General features: G+C 46.3%; 1 protein-coding gene across 1 annotated transcript in view; it reads left to right on the top strand.

Annotated features, from left to right (window-relative positions):
- Positions 1 to 5091: 5091 nt before the first annotated feature.
- TMEM163 (transmembrane protein 163) overlaps positions 5092 to 18238 on the top strand; it is a 258611-nt gene continuing 245464 nt past the window's right edge. The window contains exons 1-2 of the mRNA XM_017947890.2: positions 5092 to 5446; positions 10881 to 11000. Of these exons, the coding sequence (XP_017803379.1) occupies positions 5245 to 5446; positions 10881 to 11000 (322 nt within the window). The 5' untranslated portion in view covers positions 5092 to 5244. The remainder of the gene's footprint in view (positions 5447 to 10880; positions 11001 to 18238) is intronic.

Below are 18238 nucleotides of genomic sequence, written 5' to 3'. Positions count from 1 at the left end.
GCTCCCAGTTCATCCCCTCCAGACAGGCTGTCTCTCTCCCTTCTTACCTGCTTTCTGGTATTTCTTGTTACTTCTCTATTGAATTCTGACATTCTCTCTTGGATGGTGTATTCAAAGTATGACTGTCTATACACACTAAGTGGAAGAGGCAGGCATGAAATGCTTCTAATCAGCCATCTTGAAGCCTCTCCTCAGCTTTTCTTTTTTAGAACAGTTTTATATTTGCATAAAGTTGAGAAGATTAGAAAGTTCCATGCACCTTGCACCCAGTGTCGCCATTACTAATATCTCACGTGAGTGCACGGTTTTTTACAAGTAGTAAACCATAACTGAGACATTACTAACTGAGGTCCATACTTTATTCAGAATTCCTTGATTTTTGCCTAATGTCCTTTTTCTGTTCCAGGATCTCATCCACAATGCCGTATTTCAGCTAGTGGTTGTGTCTCCTCAGGATCTTCTTGGTTGTAATGGTCCAGTCTCCCTTTTTATACCAACTGTTTTGTTTGGTTATTTATTTACTGACTTATTTATTTTTTGAGATGAAGTCTAGCTCTGTCGCCCAGGCTGGAGTGCAGTGGCACAATCTTGGCTCACTGCATCCTCTGCCTCCTGGGTTAAGCAATTCTCTTGCCTCAGCCTCCCGAGTAGCTGGGATGACAGGTGTGCGGCGCCAGGCCTGGCTAATTTTTGCATTTTTGGTAGAGACAAGGTTTCACCATGTTGACAGGCTGGTCTTGAACTCCTGGCCTCAAGTGATTCTCTCGCCTTGGCCCCCCAAAGTGCTGGGATTACAGGCGTGAACCATGGTGCCCGGCCCCAACTGTTTTAGATTATTCACTATTGTGATTATGAAATGAATTCATGGCTAATGTATATACACATAGTTGAAAAATCAATATAATGATCTACATGATAATAGAGGAGGAATAAAAGTAAAGCAATACATAATTAATATTTAAATGCTCACTCAGAGCTACACCAGAGGTCATAAATAAGTAGTCAGATATTTGTCCCAATTTATAATTTAAGAACAGAGAGACAGGCACTCTGGAATATTTTTTACACTTTTTCTGTATATTACTGTTATTTTGAAACGGGAGCTGAAGAAGTATACACATATGGAATTACTGGGCCTGTGGGCATCATATATGTGTTGATTGCTGAAATAGATACCATGAATGGAACTGGCTTCTATGTTCTGATTCTCCGAAGTGGTAAACAGAGAACCATCCCTTCCTAGACTTACACAGTAGTTGCATTTCCAGAAAGTCCTGTGTGTATTCACAAGATGCAAAAACATTTTGCGTTTATATGTAAACCAAAGTTAAAGTTCCAATGTAATTAGATGCACATTTTAACAGAAGCAAAGGTCAGGTCTGACATATGAAAGCCATGTGGGAAACAGACAGTCTCCTGCATCTGGGGCCACCCCCAACTGAATGTCAGTGGCCCCCTCCTCCCATCATTGTGACCAATGAAAGTACCTGCAAATTTCCAAAATGCCCCCTAGGGGGCAGTACCCCTGTGGATTATGGTGGTGGGCAGAGGTCGACAAGGCAGATGGGCCTGCGTTTGTTCATCTGTGAAATGAGGACAGTAGTAGCTGAATGAGGGAGACAATGCATGTAAAACAGTTAGCTAGGTGCCTGGCACCATGGTATGTCCTCCAAAAATGTAAGCTAGTGTTATCTTCCAGTTAATCAGCAGCGAGTGTTTGAGGGGACACTGTGTCCCTGACACCCAGGCAGGTGTGTGTGAGGAAGGAATGCACATCAGGAAAGCACCACTATCCCTGCTCCACACATGAAATAAATGGTGAATTATTAATCCGTTACAGTTTAGAAAAAGGAGCACCCAGAGGGGAGCTGGAGTCAGAGAAATCTTTCTGGAAAAGACAATAGTGGCTTGTTTAATCAGGGCAGCTGGAACATGATGGGAAATATATTTATTCCATGAATAACAAACGACTCCTAGATCCTTGCTTCTCGAAGCGTGGTCTTCAGACCTGCAGCATCAGCAGCATCGGGAGGTTTATCAGAAACAGAATCTCAGCCTGGTGGAAAACAAAAAAAAGAAAAGAAACTTTTAATCTGAGGAATGCAAGCCCCTTTACATTATCAGCCCCACAGACTTACTGGAATGAAACAGCAGCAAGTGACAACCTTGAGTGAAATAATGATTGCTGGAAGCCACTGACTATGTGGGCTCCAGACTAATTTATGCCAAGTAGCCATAAAATGACCATACACTGGACACCATAACTCCTACCCGACAGTTCAACAATCTATAGCCAATCACTAACCCAAGTTATCTCTGCAAACCAATGAGGATGCCTGTCACACAACTTTATATCAGCCCTCTCTTTGCTCCCTTTGCCTTTAAAAACCTGCTTATAACAGAGGCTCATGGAGCACTCCTCAAGGCAACTTAGAAATGTCCTGGGTAGCTGTCCTCATTTGGGCTCAAGCAAATTCTTTCAATTATATTTTGTGCCTCAGCCTCTTCCTTTTAGGTTGACAGCGTCTATCCCAGACCAACTAAATTAGAATTAGCATTTTAAGAATTACGGGTGTTCATTGGCACACTCACCTTTGAGATGTGCTGGACTTACAGAACCAACTGAGGAACCAGAGGAAAGAATAATGACACCAGCTCTTCTGGTGAGAATCTGCTGCAGACTGTGTGTGTGTGTGTGTGTGTGTGTGTGAAGGGCACAGAGCTAGATGGTCCATATTGTGGAGAGTAATCACAAAGCGTGGTTGCAGAATAATTGACATCAGAATGTGTGTTAGAGGCCGGGGGGGAGGCGAGAGGGGTTTAAAGGAAGGTTCCCAGCCAGACCCCAGATCTCAGAATCTCAGAGAGTCAGGGAGGAATAATTTTTTTTAAGCCCCCAAATGACTCTTAGAATGGGGAAGGGCCCTACAAAATACCCATGCCAAGGTCTCAGCCCAGAACGATTACATTAAATATGCTATCAGAATCTCTAGCAGTCAAAGCTTGGGTATTTTTGTTCTTAGACTCCCCAACCAGTTGAGAGCCATTGACAGGGGGATTAAATGGGACAGACTGGAGGGAAAAAGTGGAGGAGATGACTCTGCAAATATATCTGAAGGATGTTCTATCTTAGAGGATAGAACCAGGATTAATGGGTAGAGATTTTCATTGTCTGTATCCAAGTAATCATAGCATTTTTCTTTTTCTTTGCAATAGGAAGGGATCTTTGAAATGACCTAGTTCAACTCTTTCAGTTTGTAGTTGAAGAAATTAGTGGTCAACAAGGTAAAGTGAGTTGGTCAAGGTCAACTCAGATCTTCTCATTCCAATCCAGCAACAACAATAATAATAGCAGCAACAAAATAAAATAAGACCCCTCTCCCCATTTCTGGTGATATTTCCAGTGCACCACAAAGGCATTGAAATCCTACTCTCATTTCAATCACAAGCAAAGCAGACATGAAAAAGGAAAAGGGTGACTCTTCAAGAAATGAGGGGGACTCCTTTAAATGAGGAATTGACATTTTGGAGTACCCAGATTAAATTCAGAGACTGAATCAATCTAAAGTCGAAAGCCAGACTCTAGAGCTTGGATGTTGACACCATTGAAACGGTAGGGGCAGAGAAGGTGTGATACCTTTCCTCCCCATCATAAGGGGCACCGCTAACATGCTTAGAACAAAAGATAGGTTAATAAGAGAAAAGCGCAACAAATTTATTGAATCAAAGTTTTATGTGATACAGGAGCCTTCAGAAATGAAGATAGAAAGACTCAGGGAAAACTGCCTGTTTTTATGCTTAGATTCAGTGAAGAATGGACAGCCCTATAGAAATGTGATTGGACAAAGGGTGTGATCTAATGGTAATAGACTGACGGGTGAACCCAGCGAGGCCTGTTCAGATTCTTCTTGGCCTCTCTGTGCAGCATGTATAGAGCAGGACCTCTTCTGGAATGAGGATCTGCTATCTACTATCAGACAAAGTAGGTCTGAGTAGTTCTTCATGGCCAGCTCCTACACAGAAAGGCAGGGGACCAGGGCGGTTGGAGTACTATTTCTAGGTTGTATGACCACCGTGGGGAAGAGGAATTCTGGTTTCTATGAATTGCTTAGTGGGGAGAAAGTCGGGCGGGAGACAGAGACTTTGTTTCCAAGGCGGCTTCAGAGGCCTGTTTAGTTTTATAGTTCAAACTTAGCATACCAAAGTGCCATACGTTGGAGTATACTTTTCTGAGCCCCAACAAATCCAAGCTGAATTTATTAAACAGCAGGTCCTCTTTTGCTCCTCTGTGGGCATCAGGAGAGCTGGCGTGTGCCCTGCTGTGGACTCTCACTGGTGAGACCAGCCCCACCGCACAAAATGAATTAAGAGCTGCAGGGGTCAGAGTTGGGGAGACTTCTTGTAGGAGGGAGGCTTCCATGGATTTCCGAAGATCACACAAGACTTACGATGAGCAGAGGGGAGCGAACTGTATGGGACAAATGCCCAGGAAGACTCAAAATGGGGAAGCCTCGGAGTTCAAGCATCTTCTAGAGCGCCGGCTGTCCTAAAGATACCCCATCCTTGGCTAAATGGGCGCTCCAGGTAGAAACTGGGAGGAGTGTTAAAGCTCCTAGAAGGACGGAGAGCGACGGGCTTGGGGACAGATGAACCCTTTTTCCCTGGATGAGTAGTGAGAATGGCGGCCCAGGCGAAGACCCTGTACAGCCTCTGAAGCCTGTGCAGCTCCAGAAGAGAAAGATGCCAAATTAGGGGCGCTGTCTGCAACCCACGCGCGGCCGCGGGCTTCGCGGACCGCAGAGGAATCCAGTGAGAGGGGTCTCCTCTGGGCACCATCCCGCGGCGCAGATGGGGCGGGTCCCCGCTACGCCCTAGCCAAGCTCTGCCGGGGCCCGCTGTGGGTCCCCACGCTGGGTGCCTCCCTCTCGTCCGCCTCGGTGCGCCGGCTCCCGCGCCCGGGCCTCGGGGCGGGTCCCTGCCGCCCGCACCTGCCCCCAGGGGCGGAGCGCGGCGGCGACAACGCGGCCCCAGCCTCCGCCACCGGCCGCGGAGCCGCGCGGCTCTCCGCTCGTCCCCGCCCCCGCCCGTGCACCTCCACTCCGCGGCGCCCGCCAGCCCTCCCTCGCTGTCCACGCGGCCGGTCCGTCCGCTCCTGCGCCCGCCTGAGCCGCGGCGCCTCGCACTTCTGACTCGAGTCCCCGCCGCGCTCGTCGTCGCCGCCGCCGGGATCCGCAGCCCCGCGCCATGCAGCCGGCCGCGGGCATCCAGCGCCGCAGCTCCCAGGGGCCCGCCGTCCCGCCGCCGCCCCGGGGCCACGCGCCCCCGGCCGCCGCCCCCGGCCCGGCCCCGCTGAGCTCCCCGGCGCGCGAGCAGCCCCAGCTGGAGGAGGAGCGGCAGGTGCGGATCAGCGAGAGCGGCCAGTTCAGCGACGGGCTGGAGGACCGAGGTGAGCGCGCGCCGCCGGGCCCTGCCGGCGACGGGGGCGGCTGCTCGGGGCCCGCCTCTCCCCACTCGCGGGCTGCGCTGGGCCGGGCGCGGGGCTCGGAGCGCGCGGGGGCACGGAGCCCTGACTTCCCGGCTAGAGCGCCGCGAGCCGAGAGCGGCAGCCCCACCTTCTGCGGCCGGCACCGCCTCGGCTGCGGTTCCTTCCCTCGAAGCCCAGACGCCGGCTGCCTTCAGGCCGACCCCGTCTGGACTCGCGCCCTGCTCTCCGCCAGCTCCAGGCCCTCCGGCGCCCACGGGAAAAGTTTGCGGGAGGCATTTTTTTGCGTTCGGAACCGAGCGCTCCTGGGCCACTGCGGGCCCTACTCAGCTCGGAGGGACCCGGGCTCGTTGCATCCTCCTTTCCGTAGTCCCCTGCGGCCCCGCCGGCTGCCTGGGAGAACTTCCCTGCGGGAAGTCCCTTGCGGGTGTAGCCGCGAGATGTCTCTCGGCGACCGCCCGGCTGCCCGCCCCGGCGAAGGGCGCAAGGAGGGGAGTGAGCCGAGACTCGGGCGGCCTCTGGTCTCGGGCGGTCCCCGACTCTCACTGCGGACCCGGGTCACAGTGGGTCCCTGCCCCGTCGTCTGATGATAGGGCAGAGGAATGGGACATTTGGATTTGGGCCACCAACCTCATCTGGATAGATGCCACTGAAACCTGATGGTTCCGGAGGGCGCGTCTGCAGACCCTTCAGAGCCCCCCTCCACTGACACTGGCCTGGAGGTCCGCACACGTGCCTCTGCTGGGAGACCACACTCTGCCTCCCACCGACTGCCGATGCCCCCTTGAGTCGCCAGCGTAGGACGGGAGAGACTCCCTCCTCATTCCCGCGTCTCTCTCCTCCATCCCTTCCGCGTTTCCTTTGGGCTTGGATTCTTTGCAGAGGGAGCCCTGTTCTTGGCCGCGTCTGCACCTTTTCTGCTTCTTGCTGAATCCGAATCCAAATTGTCCCCCTCAGAACGAATCTGTGGTTCTGCTAAAACCGCTTAGTGGCCAAAGCGGGATTCTTGCAGCCAGGCCCTTCAGGGGAAGCCGGCTCTTTGCACCTCCACCCCCTTTTCTTGGAAGCCTTATTTTGTTGGCTGTGGCGGGTTTATATATTTTAGACTTAGCAGGTTTTTGTCCTATTCTTAGTATCTCCTGTACATTTTTATTCCGGTTTAGTGTTCGGATGCACGATCTCTTTCTCCTTAGAAATTCTAAACTGTAGCATGTGAAATAAAATGACATGGAAACGGCAGTTCCCAGAGAATCCGCCTAGATGCTCAGCGAGAACTGGAGCTGCTCCAGTGGCAACGAATTCTGCACCTCTGTTGCAGTTTCTCCCCCTGTTCTCACAGAACTAGATTCCATTTAAGAGGTGAGGACAGGGGACATCACGAGCACGGAGCAAAACCTCTCACTTTTATTATAGGGTGTGTTCATTACCTTTGCCCCTCTCCAGCTAATACTGTAGGATTTAAAAATTCCATATTGAAGAAAGACAGAAGCCTGGGTTGAGCTTATTTTTGTAGCATTGCAGGTCATCTGTAAGAGCTGGCCTGTTTCTCCCTACCCCACAAAATAATAGGAGGGAAAACAGTGCTAGGGTGAGTTCATATTTAGCATCATTTTGTAGTTCATGTTCAAGTGTGAAAAGCCCTTCTGAATTCATTCTTAAGGTTATTTTTCTCTGGTCAACGGAATTTCATTTTCCATTATGTGATAGCATGAAAGCATTGACTGTTTGTAAACTGTCACTGTTTGAGAGCGTGGCATATCACACACAGCCTCTCTGTTAGGAGGAACCCTATTCCCCAAAGAACCCGGTGCTGTGTGGCATTGAGAGCTGAACGTCAATGTGACATTCTTTTGTTTGACCTCTTCCTGATGGCAACCAGTATGCGGTGAATAAGTGATTTTTGTTAAGTAAACCAGAACGTTACCTGGGGAGGTTTATTGTGGGATGTTGTGTTTGTTTTTTGTGTTATTTTCTTTTCTTATGGGGCTGCATTTTTCCAATATTGATTTTTATATCCTTTGGGAATGGGTTGAGTGCAGCTACCTCTTTCCTGCTGGTGAGAGGAACTGGGGAGGTGGAAGCCTCAGCACTTGCCTGCTGTGTGTCTCTGCATCCTGCTTGGCTTGCTTTCTTTCAGGCCTAAATACCTATAGGCTGTCTGTAGAGGGGTTGAGGGGTACCTCGGACCTGCACCTGTATTTGGCATTCTCTTTTGTCCTAACTCCCTTTGGAGCTATCAGGATGTGGTTCCAGACCACGGCTAACTCTCTGCAAAGGTTTGCTTTAAAATCTAGTGTTTTGAGACTTTGGAGGCATTCACCCCTTACAAGCAATGTAGGCTGGTTCTCAGAAACCTAGCTAGCTCGGAACGTCAGTAACTGCAGTGCCATCTGGTTGAGCTTAAAGTTCAAGGAGCAAGAGCTCTGTGGCCTAAGACCTTTGGGGACTAAACACAAAAATTAGGCCAGGTTTATCTTAATCATTCTTCCCATCCCCCTTGAATACCTATTCTTCTCCCCACAAGTATTTTCCCATCATTCTGTCCATAACCTTAGGGCCCAGCTTAGCCTTAGATAATTATATGTGTGAGCATTTCCCACTACTTCCCCATCTAACAAAAATTTCCCTTTCTTCAGAGAGTTCAAGCTTGACAAACTTAGGAGAAAGGAATTGGAACTAATGCATACTAGTGTAGAAATAACTGATGGCTTCAGCCTCTCCAAATGTATTTGTACCTTTCCCCTCTCCAAAATAAATAAAGGATCAGTCCCTCATTAGTACTATGCTTAGTATTCCCAGGCCAAAATTGCAAATATGTGAAATTTGAGTGAGTTTAGAAATTCAAATATGGGGGCCAACTATGGGTAGGGATGATCCAGCCCTGCCTGCAAATCTGAGGCCTGTCATAGCTTCTCTAGGCTGTCCTGTCTCTTCAGGCTGCCTTTCTTCCAGCTTTAAGGCACAGCTTCCTGAAAACATTAGGAATTCTCGCTACATCTTTGTGACTTGTGAGTGTGCCTGCATCCAACATGTGTGGAGGTACCTGTGTATGAAACGTTCACTAGGAACTGAGTCTTTATACATCATCATACTCCACTTCCCCTTGAGGAGTACAGTTTTCCATTCTTAGGATGGGCTATATTTTGAGAAAGGAAAGTCAGCAGAAAATAAGAAAAGGTTGAATAGAAATGGGAAAGTCCTTCCATTTTTGGACAGTCTTCCCATTGTACTTATTCCATTTTATTTTTTAATTTTAAAAATCTCACGGGGGAGGCACACACAGGCTCAGATCTGGGGAAGAAGTACTGGTCGTAATGCCGAGAAGTCCCAAATGTCACCTTAGTGGGACAGTCCAGCTGTCCTGGGCTGTCATCTGAAACTCCTCCAGGGGGCTGCTGTTTCACTGGTGGGTGAAGCATGTAGATTGGTCCGCATGCGTGGTCAGGACCAGTTATATTATTGAAACTAGCTGACTTTGGATGGAAAAATAAATGTTATGTGGCTGAAGAGAAAATGGGCATGATTGTCATTCCTCTTAGCACATGAAATCTAGTTCTCAAAGGAACCTTGTTTTTACCTCAGTGCATGACAATCTGGAGATCGTTGCTGTCAAAATACCTAGCAAACAAACTGCTTATTTGAGGCAGTACCTAAATGTTATAACTTCACTTATCCTGAAAATCAGTTGGCCATGATGAAAGGAATATTTTTATATCATTTGGGAAAAGGGACATAAATTATTAAGGGTGCATGGAATCTGCTCGTTCTAGGATAGGGCTATAACTGGTGATTGTACAGTTGAAAACTGGAATAGGGTGGTTTTTGGCAGCCAAGGAAGATATAGACAAAGGGGCCTGCTATATTTTTATTTAAATTCCTTGTACCTGGGCAGAATTTGACAAGAGAGAAGGTATTTATCTTTTCCATCCAAGTCCACTCACGAAGGAAGGTTTGGGGAGATTTCCAGAGAGAGGATGGTGATGGCGTTTATGCCTCACATTTGCATTTCATCTACCTTTGATTCTATGTAAGCCTGTAGGTTTCAATTATTTAAAAATCTCTAGGCTGTGAGCTGGGCTCACTCACCAACCTTCTTGACATTCTGGCTTGTTTCGCTCAGGACTTGTTCAGCGATGCTTGAGTCTGGGTTATAAATGGAACTGAAAAGCTTTAGCAGGGTCCTGGTTTTAACTTTTGGTCAGGATGCAGTTTTTGGCAACCAGAGGCTTACTGTGGTACCCAGTTGGATGAATGAGATGGTGTCTTCTACGTGATGCGTAGGTGTGGTATGTCTCACACTGTGTGATATTTTACAAATTGGCACCTGAGCTTTCATTACCAATTTGTTCATTCTTTGGAGCTGCTCTGATGAGGCTGCTCAGCCTCTGAAAGTTGTGTTGTGGGTTGTTTCATCAGAGATGGTGTAATAAGCTCCTGTTTATGTAAATGCATGGCTGAAAATCTGGTGCTCTGTGCAACTAAGAGATGCTGTATATGATCTATAGTCAAAGGAGAAGGATAAACATATAAATCAAGATCATTCTGAAGACATTTTAGTCTTTGACCCCAGGCAGTTGTGGGCATTGCCTGGGAATTGTCATGAATTTCTGTTGTCGAGGACTCTCCATGTTGAAAGCGTAGGAGATAAAAATAAAACTTGTCTTATACATGGCCTACCTCGGAAGCTACCTCTAGTTTTAGTAGGTTTGCCCCACTTTAACATTCTGAGAATTTTTTGACATGTGCTTGCTAAAAAGGATGTGTATACTATAGAACAGAAAAAGGAGGGAAGGAGACTTGGCTTATAATTTGGGCCTGGAGGCTCTTGCTGGATGTGGTTAAAGAGAAATGGTTCTTCTCCTGCTGATTGTTGGGGGAGCAGTGAGGTCATTTGTAGACTGACTCTTTGCTTTGGGCAAAACCCAGTCCACCAGTTGGGACTGTGCTGGTGAATCAATGCAAATCAGTGCTCACAGCTGAGGAGCCTGAAGACCCGCTGAATGTGGGTGGTTTGTGCTGTTTTCCTAACAGAAGGGCCTTGTGGGCAGGAACAGCATCTACCTGAGGCCAAGCAACTTAACACAGGGCCAAAGGAGTGGCCTGGTGTGATATGTTAAGGAGTGGTGGGGTCTGTGGAGATCTTCGAAAGAGGACAGCTGCTCTTACCCTGCAGAAATACGCGGCCCATATTGTCAGAGCCTGTGATTTTTCAAGGGGTGCCAGAAAGCTTGATTTTCATGTGAAATCTTCTAATTGTTAAAACACAGTGTGGGCCAAACAAAACACATCTTGGCCCACGGGCTGTTAGTTTGCAATCTTTGGGTAAGAAATTGCAGCTTTCGCTGTGGGTTTCTTAGTAAGGAAATGTCTAACTTCCCTTTCTCCTTGTTTTTGTCAGGCTTACTAGAAAGCAGCACCCGCCTGAAACCTCACGAAGCCCAGAACTACAGGAAGAAGGCATTGTGGGTGTCCTGGTTCTCCATCATTGTCACCCTGGCCCTCGCGGTGGCTGCCTTTAGTGAGTATCAAGGGTCTCGTCGGCCAATATGTGCTGCCGTTGCCTGTTTTATTCTCTAATTCCTGTGGGATGTGCTTTTGCTTTTAGTTGACTATTATTGATGAGTAAATTTTTTTAGATGGTTGGATAGTCAGAGGACTTATAAATTAGTAAAGTAGCTTGTCTCCTCTGCAGAGGAAAGACTGGTAAGAAGATGAGGTGGAGAGTGACTGGGAGCCTTGGCTCTCATCAGTATGCAGGCTTGCGGAAGTAGATGCTGGCTGCTAGCTGAATAGTGAAAATACTCTTGCTGGATGCCTTCAGCTTGGGCTGACACATGACACATATATATCCTTAAGATTCTTATTTTGAGCCTAATGCAAGAAGATGGGTGCAATATTGCAGTGAGCCCTCTCCTTTTCCCTGATCGTATCTGTGTAAGGCTTGGAGGAAAATCCTATGCACATTTTAGTGAAAGGGTAATGGGAGGGTCTTCTCTCAAGTTTTCGGTGGCCATGAAACAAAACCATGTATTGCAATTAAGAAAAACTAAGGAAGTGGAAGAGTTTCTGCCAGATAATCCTGTTTGGGGGTTAGGAAGGCCGATGGCATGTGTCTTCTCGACTAACATTTTGCAGCCTATGGAAATGTACATGTGCTATTTATTCTTATGAATTGTGCAGTGACTCACAAGCCTAAGCAGTGTCAGTTACAGCTCAACCTTGGTAGAAACCCGAGTGGTTTGTGTGTGTGTGTGTGTGTGTGTGTGTGTTTTGATGCTAGGGAAAAGACTGCATTTTGTGACGAATTTCTTACCTAACAGAAAGATCTATTTTCTCAGTGATAGGCATCACACAAGGTGTCTCCTGTGACAACCCTCAGATTAGGAGAAAAAAAACCCATGTCTGCTAGAAGACAAGCTATGTGTGCGTGTTGCTGAAAATTCTATTCTGCAAGGTTAGATCTGCTGCTGGAAGTTGGGGTTGGCTCCCAAGAGGGAGTATTACAATTTGACCAAATGCTCCCTGCAAAACTAGGCATATATTACTTGAAGCAATTTATATTGGAAAGACTGTACCATATCTTGGCTCTAAAACAGCCAAACATTTAGAAGTGGAGGGCAATGCATTCCCGAGTATCAACATTTTTTACCAGTGAGCCAGAAATCTAATGAAGGGGAATTCTGATTCCTGAAAATAGCTACTCCTTCCCCTTGCCCCCACTTTTTAAAAGCTGAAACAAGAATAACAAGCTGGATTGATGTCCCTAAGGGATAATTTGGTTGCGGTGGCTGGTGGAGGACTTTGGATCAGACACCATAATTTGCATATGTAAAGAAAAAGGAAAGGAATGAAGGGAGGCGATTTACAAACAGAATAATAGTAACTCAGACGCGTCCATGTGCCTGATAAAGCTGTTTTGATTTATCACGTGGGTGTCTGAATGAAGACTGAATGTGAAGAAATATTGGGCAAGTCTTTCTTCTAGGAGAGTGATATTACATTTGCTGTACTTAAGTCTCATCATAGACAAAAATTATGAGGAAATTTTGATTTCACATGTTACACCTGATCAGTTGGGTTATCTTAAAACCGTTGTTCCTTTCCTTTAATAAAGAAAGACAGTTGCATAGTGCATACAGAACTAGAAGGTTGCTTTGTGGGAAGGGCTTCTCTTTCTTTTTCTTTTAAAAATGATTTTACACCTTCTTTGCAGCAAGTATTTAATTTAAATCCTCTAACTTCTAGCCAATAAAATGTTGGTATTGGCATATAATATCATGATTTGTGTTAGCTATAGTACATTCAATTTGTTCTCACGTTACTTACAGTTTGTTCTGGTTTAGTCAAACCAAAAAATGTAGAAGGTGAATTGTATTTTCCTCCACTTTAACTACAGAGTAGCTTTAGTGTTTGTGTGTGTGTTTGTGTTTCATTTTTAAACCCTTGATGTGGTCTCTGATTGTGTTGTTAGGGTTGTTGATTTTACTATTTAGTTTCCTAAATGTATTTCTAATATGCAGTATTTAAAAATCTCTTCCAAAGCATCATTTATATGGTGCCAGACTTTTGTGAAATTCTTTTCCTAGTTTTGAATGGAAATAAATAGAGATTAAGCAATATAAACTGACTTTCGAAGTTATGTTTAAATTAGTGTCTAAAGAAAAAGGGAACATTTCAAAAATGGCAATAAAGATTTTTGTAAAGTGTCACAAAAACTTCCAGTCGTACTCTTCAAGGAAGGAGGTAGTTAACAGAGATGGATGAAACGCAGTGCTCTGACTTCCTGCACCTCTGTCCAAACCAGTGAAATGGCTGAATTGAATCAATTGGTATTTTTAAGAGGATTGCTGTAGAATTACTGTATATGATGCTTTGGTGTGGCGGAGAAGTTTTGGAGTGTGTGCATGTGTGCATGTGTGTTGTGTGTGTGTACGTGTGTTGGCGGGAGTGTTAATCATGATGAAGAGAAAGCGACTGTGTTTATGGACGTGGCTTCTTGCTACTGTTGGATGGTGAAAAATTTGGGGCAGGAAGATCATCCATCCTTGCATGGAATCAGAACTCAAGACAAATAAATGAACTGAGAGGTTTTTTAAAACTTTTTTTTTTTTTTTTAGTTAGGTGGAAGGACAATATTTCTTGGAAAATGATAAATTCTACCTGAAGATTTACATACAAGGCCGACATCTCATATATTTTATAAACAATTACAATTTTGGGGGGTAATCGGGTCATCCTATGGCCATTCTCTTGCTAAGGGAGTTGTCTTGGAGTCACATCTCCTGGGGTCAGCTGGAGTTCCTGTCTTCACCTCCTTAGCTGCCATTTTCTATTTATGTAATCATGGTTACTGATTTTTAGCTGAGTATCTTCTGAAGAAATGCTGTGGGCTCTTTGGAGTTTGGAAATGAGGAGGGTAGATACAAGTTGGGGGGCACACCTCTTCTTCTCGGTCAACTGGAAAGATTCGTATTTTTACCTGACATGTACATTGTAGGTTGTGAACCTGAAAGTCTCTGAGACAGGTCTCAATCAGTTAAGAAAGTTTATTTTGCCTCGGTTAAGGACGCGCTTGTGACACAGTCTCAGGAGGTCTGAAAACATGTGTCTGAGGTGGTTGGGGTGCAGCTTGCTTTGATACTCTTTAGGGAGACATGATATATCAATGAATATTTGTAAGATGTATACTGATTTGATCTGGAAAGTTGGGACAACTGGAAGTGGATGACTTCCAGGTTATAGGTAGATTAAAAACTGTTCTGTTTGGCAATTGGTTGAAAGACTTAAGTTATTATCTAAACACCTGGAATCAATAAAAATGAATCTCTGGATTCTGATAAGGGATTATGGAGACCAGAGTTTTATCATGCAGATGAAGCCTCCAGATAGCAGACTTCAGAGAGAACAGACTGTAAATGTTTCTTATCAGACTTAATATCTGCATTGATGCTAATGCTGGTCAGCTTTTCCTGAATTCCAGAAAGGAGGCGGGTACAGTGAGTGTCCTCTGAGTCCCCTTTCCCATCACGGCTGGAAACAGGTTTTCAGGTTAACTTTGGAGTACCCTTGGCTGAGAAGAGAGGTCCATTCAGATGGTTGGGGAGCCTTAAAATTTTATTTGTGGTTTACAAGTTAAAGATTGTTACCCTTCATCTCCTATACGCTTCCAGGTAATCAATATACCATGTCTTCTCAAGTTAGTAGTTTCTAAAAGATCTGATGATAAAACTAGCTTACGTCAGTATTACTGAGTTATTTGTTATAAATCACATATGTAATTATGGTTGGCATTCACATGTCTAGGATAGTTTGAAAAATTAGGTGGACTTTCGAAGTTTGTGCCTTGAGTATGCTTTGAGAGGGACATGAACTATTTTTTAATGTGAACTATTTTTGATGATACTTGGTACTGTAGTGATTTTGGATCTGTTCAAATGCTGATATAAAACCAGATGGTAATACATCTTGACTATTTCAGAGAGAGCTCTAGTTTGGTTTTAAAATTCATTCTGTTTATAATCGGTAGGCAGCATGGAAAATGGCAATCCTGTTATGAACAAATGTGAAAAAAAGTCTGTTCTAATAATGAAGCTAGAAAGAGAACAGAAGTTCTGTTTCAAAACTCAGGGTTTTGACATCATTGATATCTTTGTCACAGTGATTTAGGAAAATGCATTCTGACTCTGTTTATCAGGTTTGAGTGCAAGTTAATTTTTAGGCACTCAATGCATGTTCTGTGGGAAACGAAGGCATATTTGAAACATTCTCAGGGGAAAACCTTTCCTAAGATACACAGCTCCATTAAAGAAGTACTCCAAACCCTGATCTTCTCAGAAAAAGCTCACTCAAAAACTAGGTGCAGCTGACCGGGAGCAGTGGCTCATACCTGTAATCCCAGCACTTTGGGAGGCCGGGGCGGGCAGATCATGAGGTCAGGAGTTTGAGAGCAGTCTGGCCAATATGGTGAAACCCTGTCTCTACTAAAAAGAAAATACAAAAATTAGCCTGGTGTGGTGGTGTGTGCCTGTAGTCCCAGCTACTCGGGAGGCTGAGGCAGGAGAATCGCTTGAACCCAGGAGACGGAGGTTGCAGTGAGCAAGGATCATGCCACTGCACTCCAGCCTGAGCGACAGAGCAAGACTCTGTCTCAAAGTAAATAAATAAATAAATAAATAAACAAATAAATAAGGTGCAGCTGTAGATTTAAGAACTAGAAAAACACCTTGGAAAGGAGTGATTTTCTTTTTAGATGTGGATATTTTAAAATAATTTATTTCATTTTAATGTAAACTCTTAACCCTTAAAAATGGTAAGATATGTATTTTTATTCTTTCTAAATTATGAGACTAATAGTTGAGAGATAAAATGAAATTGCATGATTCTTCTGTAAACTCAGCAAAAAATGTTTGAGAACTTTCTTAGGTGTTCTCTCATCTGACAGACACACTGGGAGACGGAAAAGACATAAGACGCTTCAGGCACTTTCTGGTGTGCTGAGAGTAACACGGACGTAGTTGCAGTGGCCTTAAAGGTCTGGCCTTGGCCAGGCACAGTGGCTCATGCCTGTAATCCCAGCACTTTGGGAGGCTGAGGCGGGTGGATCATTTGAGGTCAGGAGTTTGAGACCAGCCTGGCCACACCATGAGATCAGCCATGGTGAGATCCTGTCTCTACTAAAAATACAAAAATTTGCCAGGTGTGGTGGTGCATGCCTGTAATCCCAGCTACTCGGGAGGCTGAAGTAGGAGAATCACCTGAACAGGGGAGGCAGCATTGCAGTGAGCTGAGATCACGCCATTGCACTCCAGCCTGGGAGACTCTGTCTCAAAAAACAAACAAACAAACAAACAAAAAAGGTCTGGTCTGCCCTGACTTTTGCCCCCCTTTTTTTCCTCAAACTTCTTCTCCTTGGGACTGGAGCCCACGTCCTTTGGGCAGCCCATCTCACGGATCTCACAGGACAGCCTCCTCACTGACAACTCCCCTCCCCAAAGAGGCCTTACCAACTGCAGGCGCCCGTTCCCGCAGAGCAGTTTTATCCATGACACTGCCCGTTTCCTTCATCACAGTTCTTCCCTTTGTGCCCTCCTCCATGCACGAAGGCTGTGAAGCCCTTGTCGCTTCTGCCCGTGTCCCTAAACTCGCCTGTTTCCCCTACTCCTGAAATACTTCCGTGCCCCAAGACCTTAACCGTGCAGCCGACATTCTGCGTGTGGAATGATCCTTTGTGTAGTTTGCTGGTCATGTATTTATTTTACTGAAAAAAGCAGAATGTACACAAGATAAAAATTCCTGAGACCAAAGGAGCACAGTCCAAATCTCTGTCCTGTCCTAAAGTCTCTCTCTCCTGCCGGCAACCTTTGTTACCAGTGTCTTAACTGCTCTTCAAGACATTTTCTATGCATGTCCAGGCCTGGGCATGCTGCCTGCATACACTTCTGGCCGCTCCTCATGTCAGATGTGGCATCTAATCCTTGCTGGACTTTTCACAGCCCCAGGCCTCTTGACAAGCTCCTGTGTCCACCTCCTCGTATGAGGTGGAACGATTGTGGAGAATCTGCAGGAATATTTTCCTGCCAAGCGTCCGGCTGCCGCCGCTGAAGCAAGCAATGGTGCAGGGGCCGGGGGATGTGGGCAGGAAGTTTGAGAGCCACATCCTGGCGGTGTTCTGAGGGATAGTGTGCTCCCCGTGGGTGTGCTCGGGACGATAAACCCGGAGGCTGCTTCTGAGAGGTGGAGACCAGGAGGGAGGAACAGGCAGACCAGCGGTTTGGGAACCTTGCCCTGACAACTCTCCCTCCCTCTACATTCTGCCTTCATACCCTGTAGCCACGTGATCAGGGATTCTGTACCTGTCACCCTCTGTGCTGTGAGCTCAGACAGCACATGGAATGCGGAAGCGTATTTCAGACAGGCCACTTTGCTTACGATGAGGTCCCTCATGATCTTGTCCCCTTCTTCCTGGCTGGCTTCACCTCCTCCCATCCCCATGCACTGCCGGCTGCAGCCCCCAGAGGCTCCTTGCGGGCACCACAGGCTGTGTCCTGTTTCTTGCCCCAAACCCATGTACCTGCTCTTCCCTTCATCTCAGATGCCTTTGGTTCCTGACCTCCATGCTTCTTTTTCTAGCAAAAGTTTACTTATCCCTCAAGATCAAGATGAAAGATCACCTTTTCTGGGAAGCCTTCCAGGCTGATTGGAATGCCTCCCTTCCCCCATAGCCCCATGGACACCCATAGATCGGGAACTCGATGCACGATACTTGAATCATCTTGTTATTGCTTTTGGCTCTAATGTGCACTCCTCCACACCAGGCCCGTCTTCTTCAGGCGGTGTTCTCAGCCGCTAACACAGTGGACACTCAGACGCTGGTTGGACTGGAGTCAGTTTTGCCCTGCTTGGGCACTGTGGTTGCAGCAGGCTGAGGATGTACATTTGCAGGTAGAGATGCCAGACAAAGGAAACAAAAAGAGCATCTTCAACTTTGTAAACGGTGGGGATGCAAGAGCTCATTGTCTTACCCCTCCTGCTTACTGCACTGCCCAGCATCCCCCCAGCCCCCGACTGAAGCATCCAGGCTTCTATTGACAGGGACTCGCCTGAGGCTGTTAGGAGGACTCATCTCCCTGAGTCTCCGCTCACAGTGGGCTGCTGTTTCCAGCAGGAGTGGGGGAGGGGTCTCAGCAGCTGCCTGCCTGCCCTGCCTGCCTTCTCAGTGCCTTCTTCACACAGCGTTTAATTGGAAGCGCGGCCAGG

Source organism: Papio anubis, chromosome 10 (genome assembly GCF_008728515.1).
Source record: "Papio anubis isolate 15944 chromosome 10, Panubis1.0, whole genome shotgun sequence".
Classification (NCBI taxonomy): domain Eukaryota; kingdom Metazoa; phylum Chordata; class Mammalia; order Primates; family Cercopithecidae; genus Papio; species Papio anubis.
The sequence above is the reverse complement of the archived record's forward strand: the minus strand, read 5'-3'. Positions and strand labels throughout refer to the sequence as shown.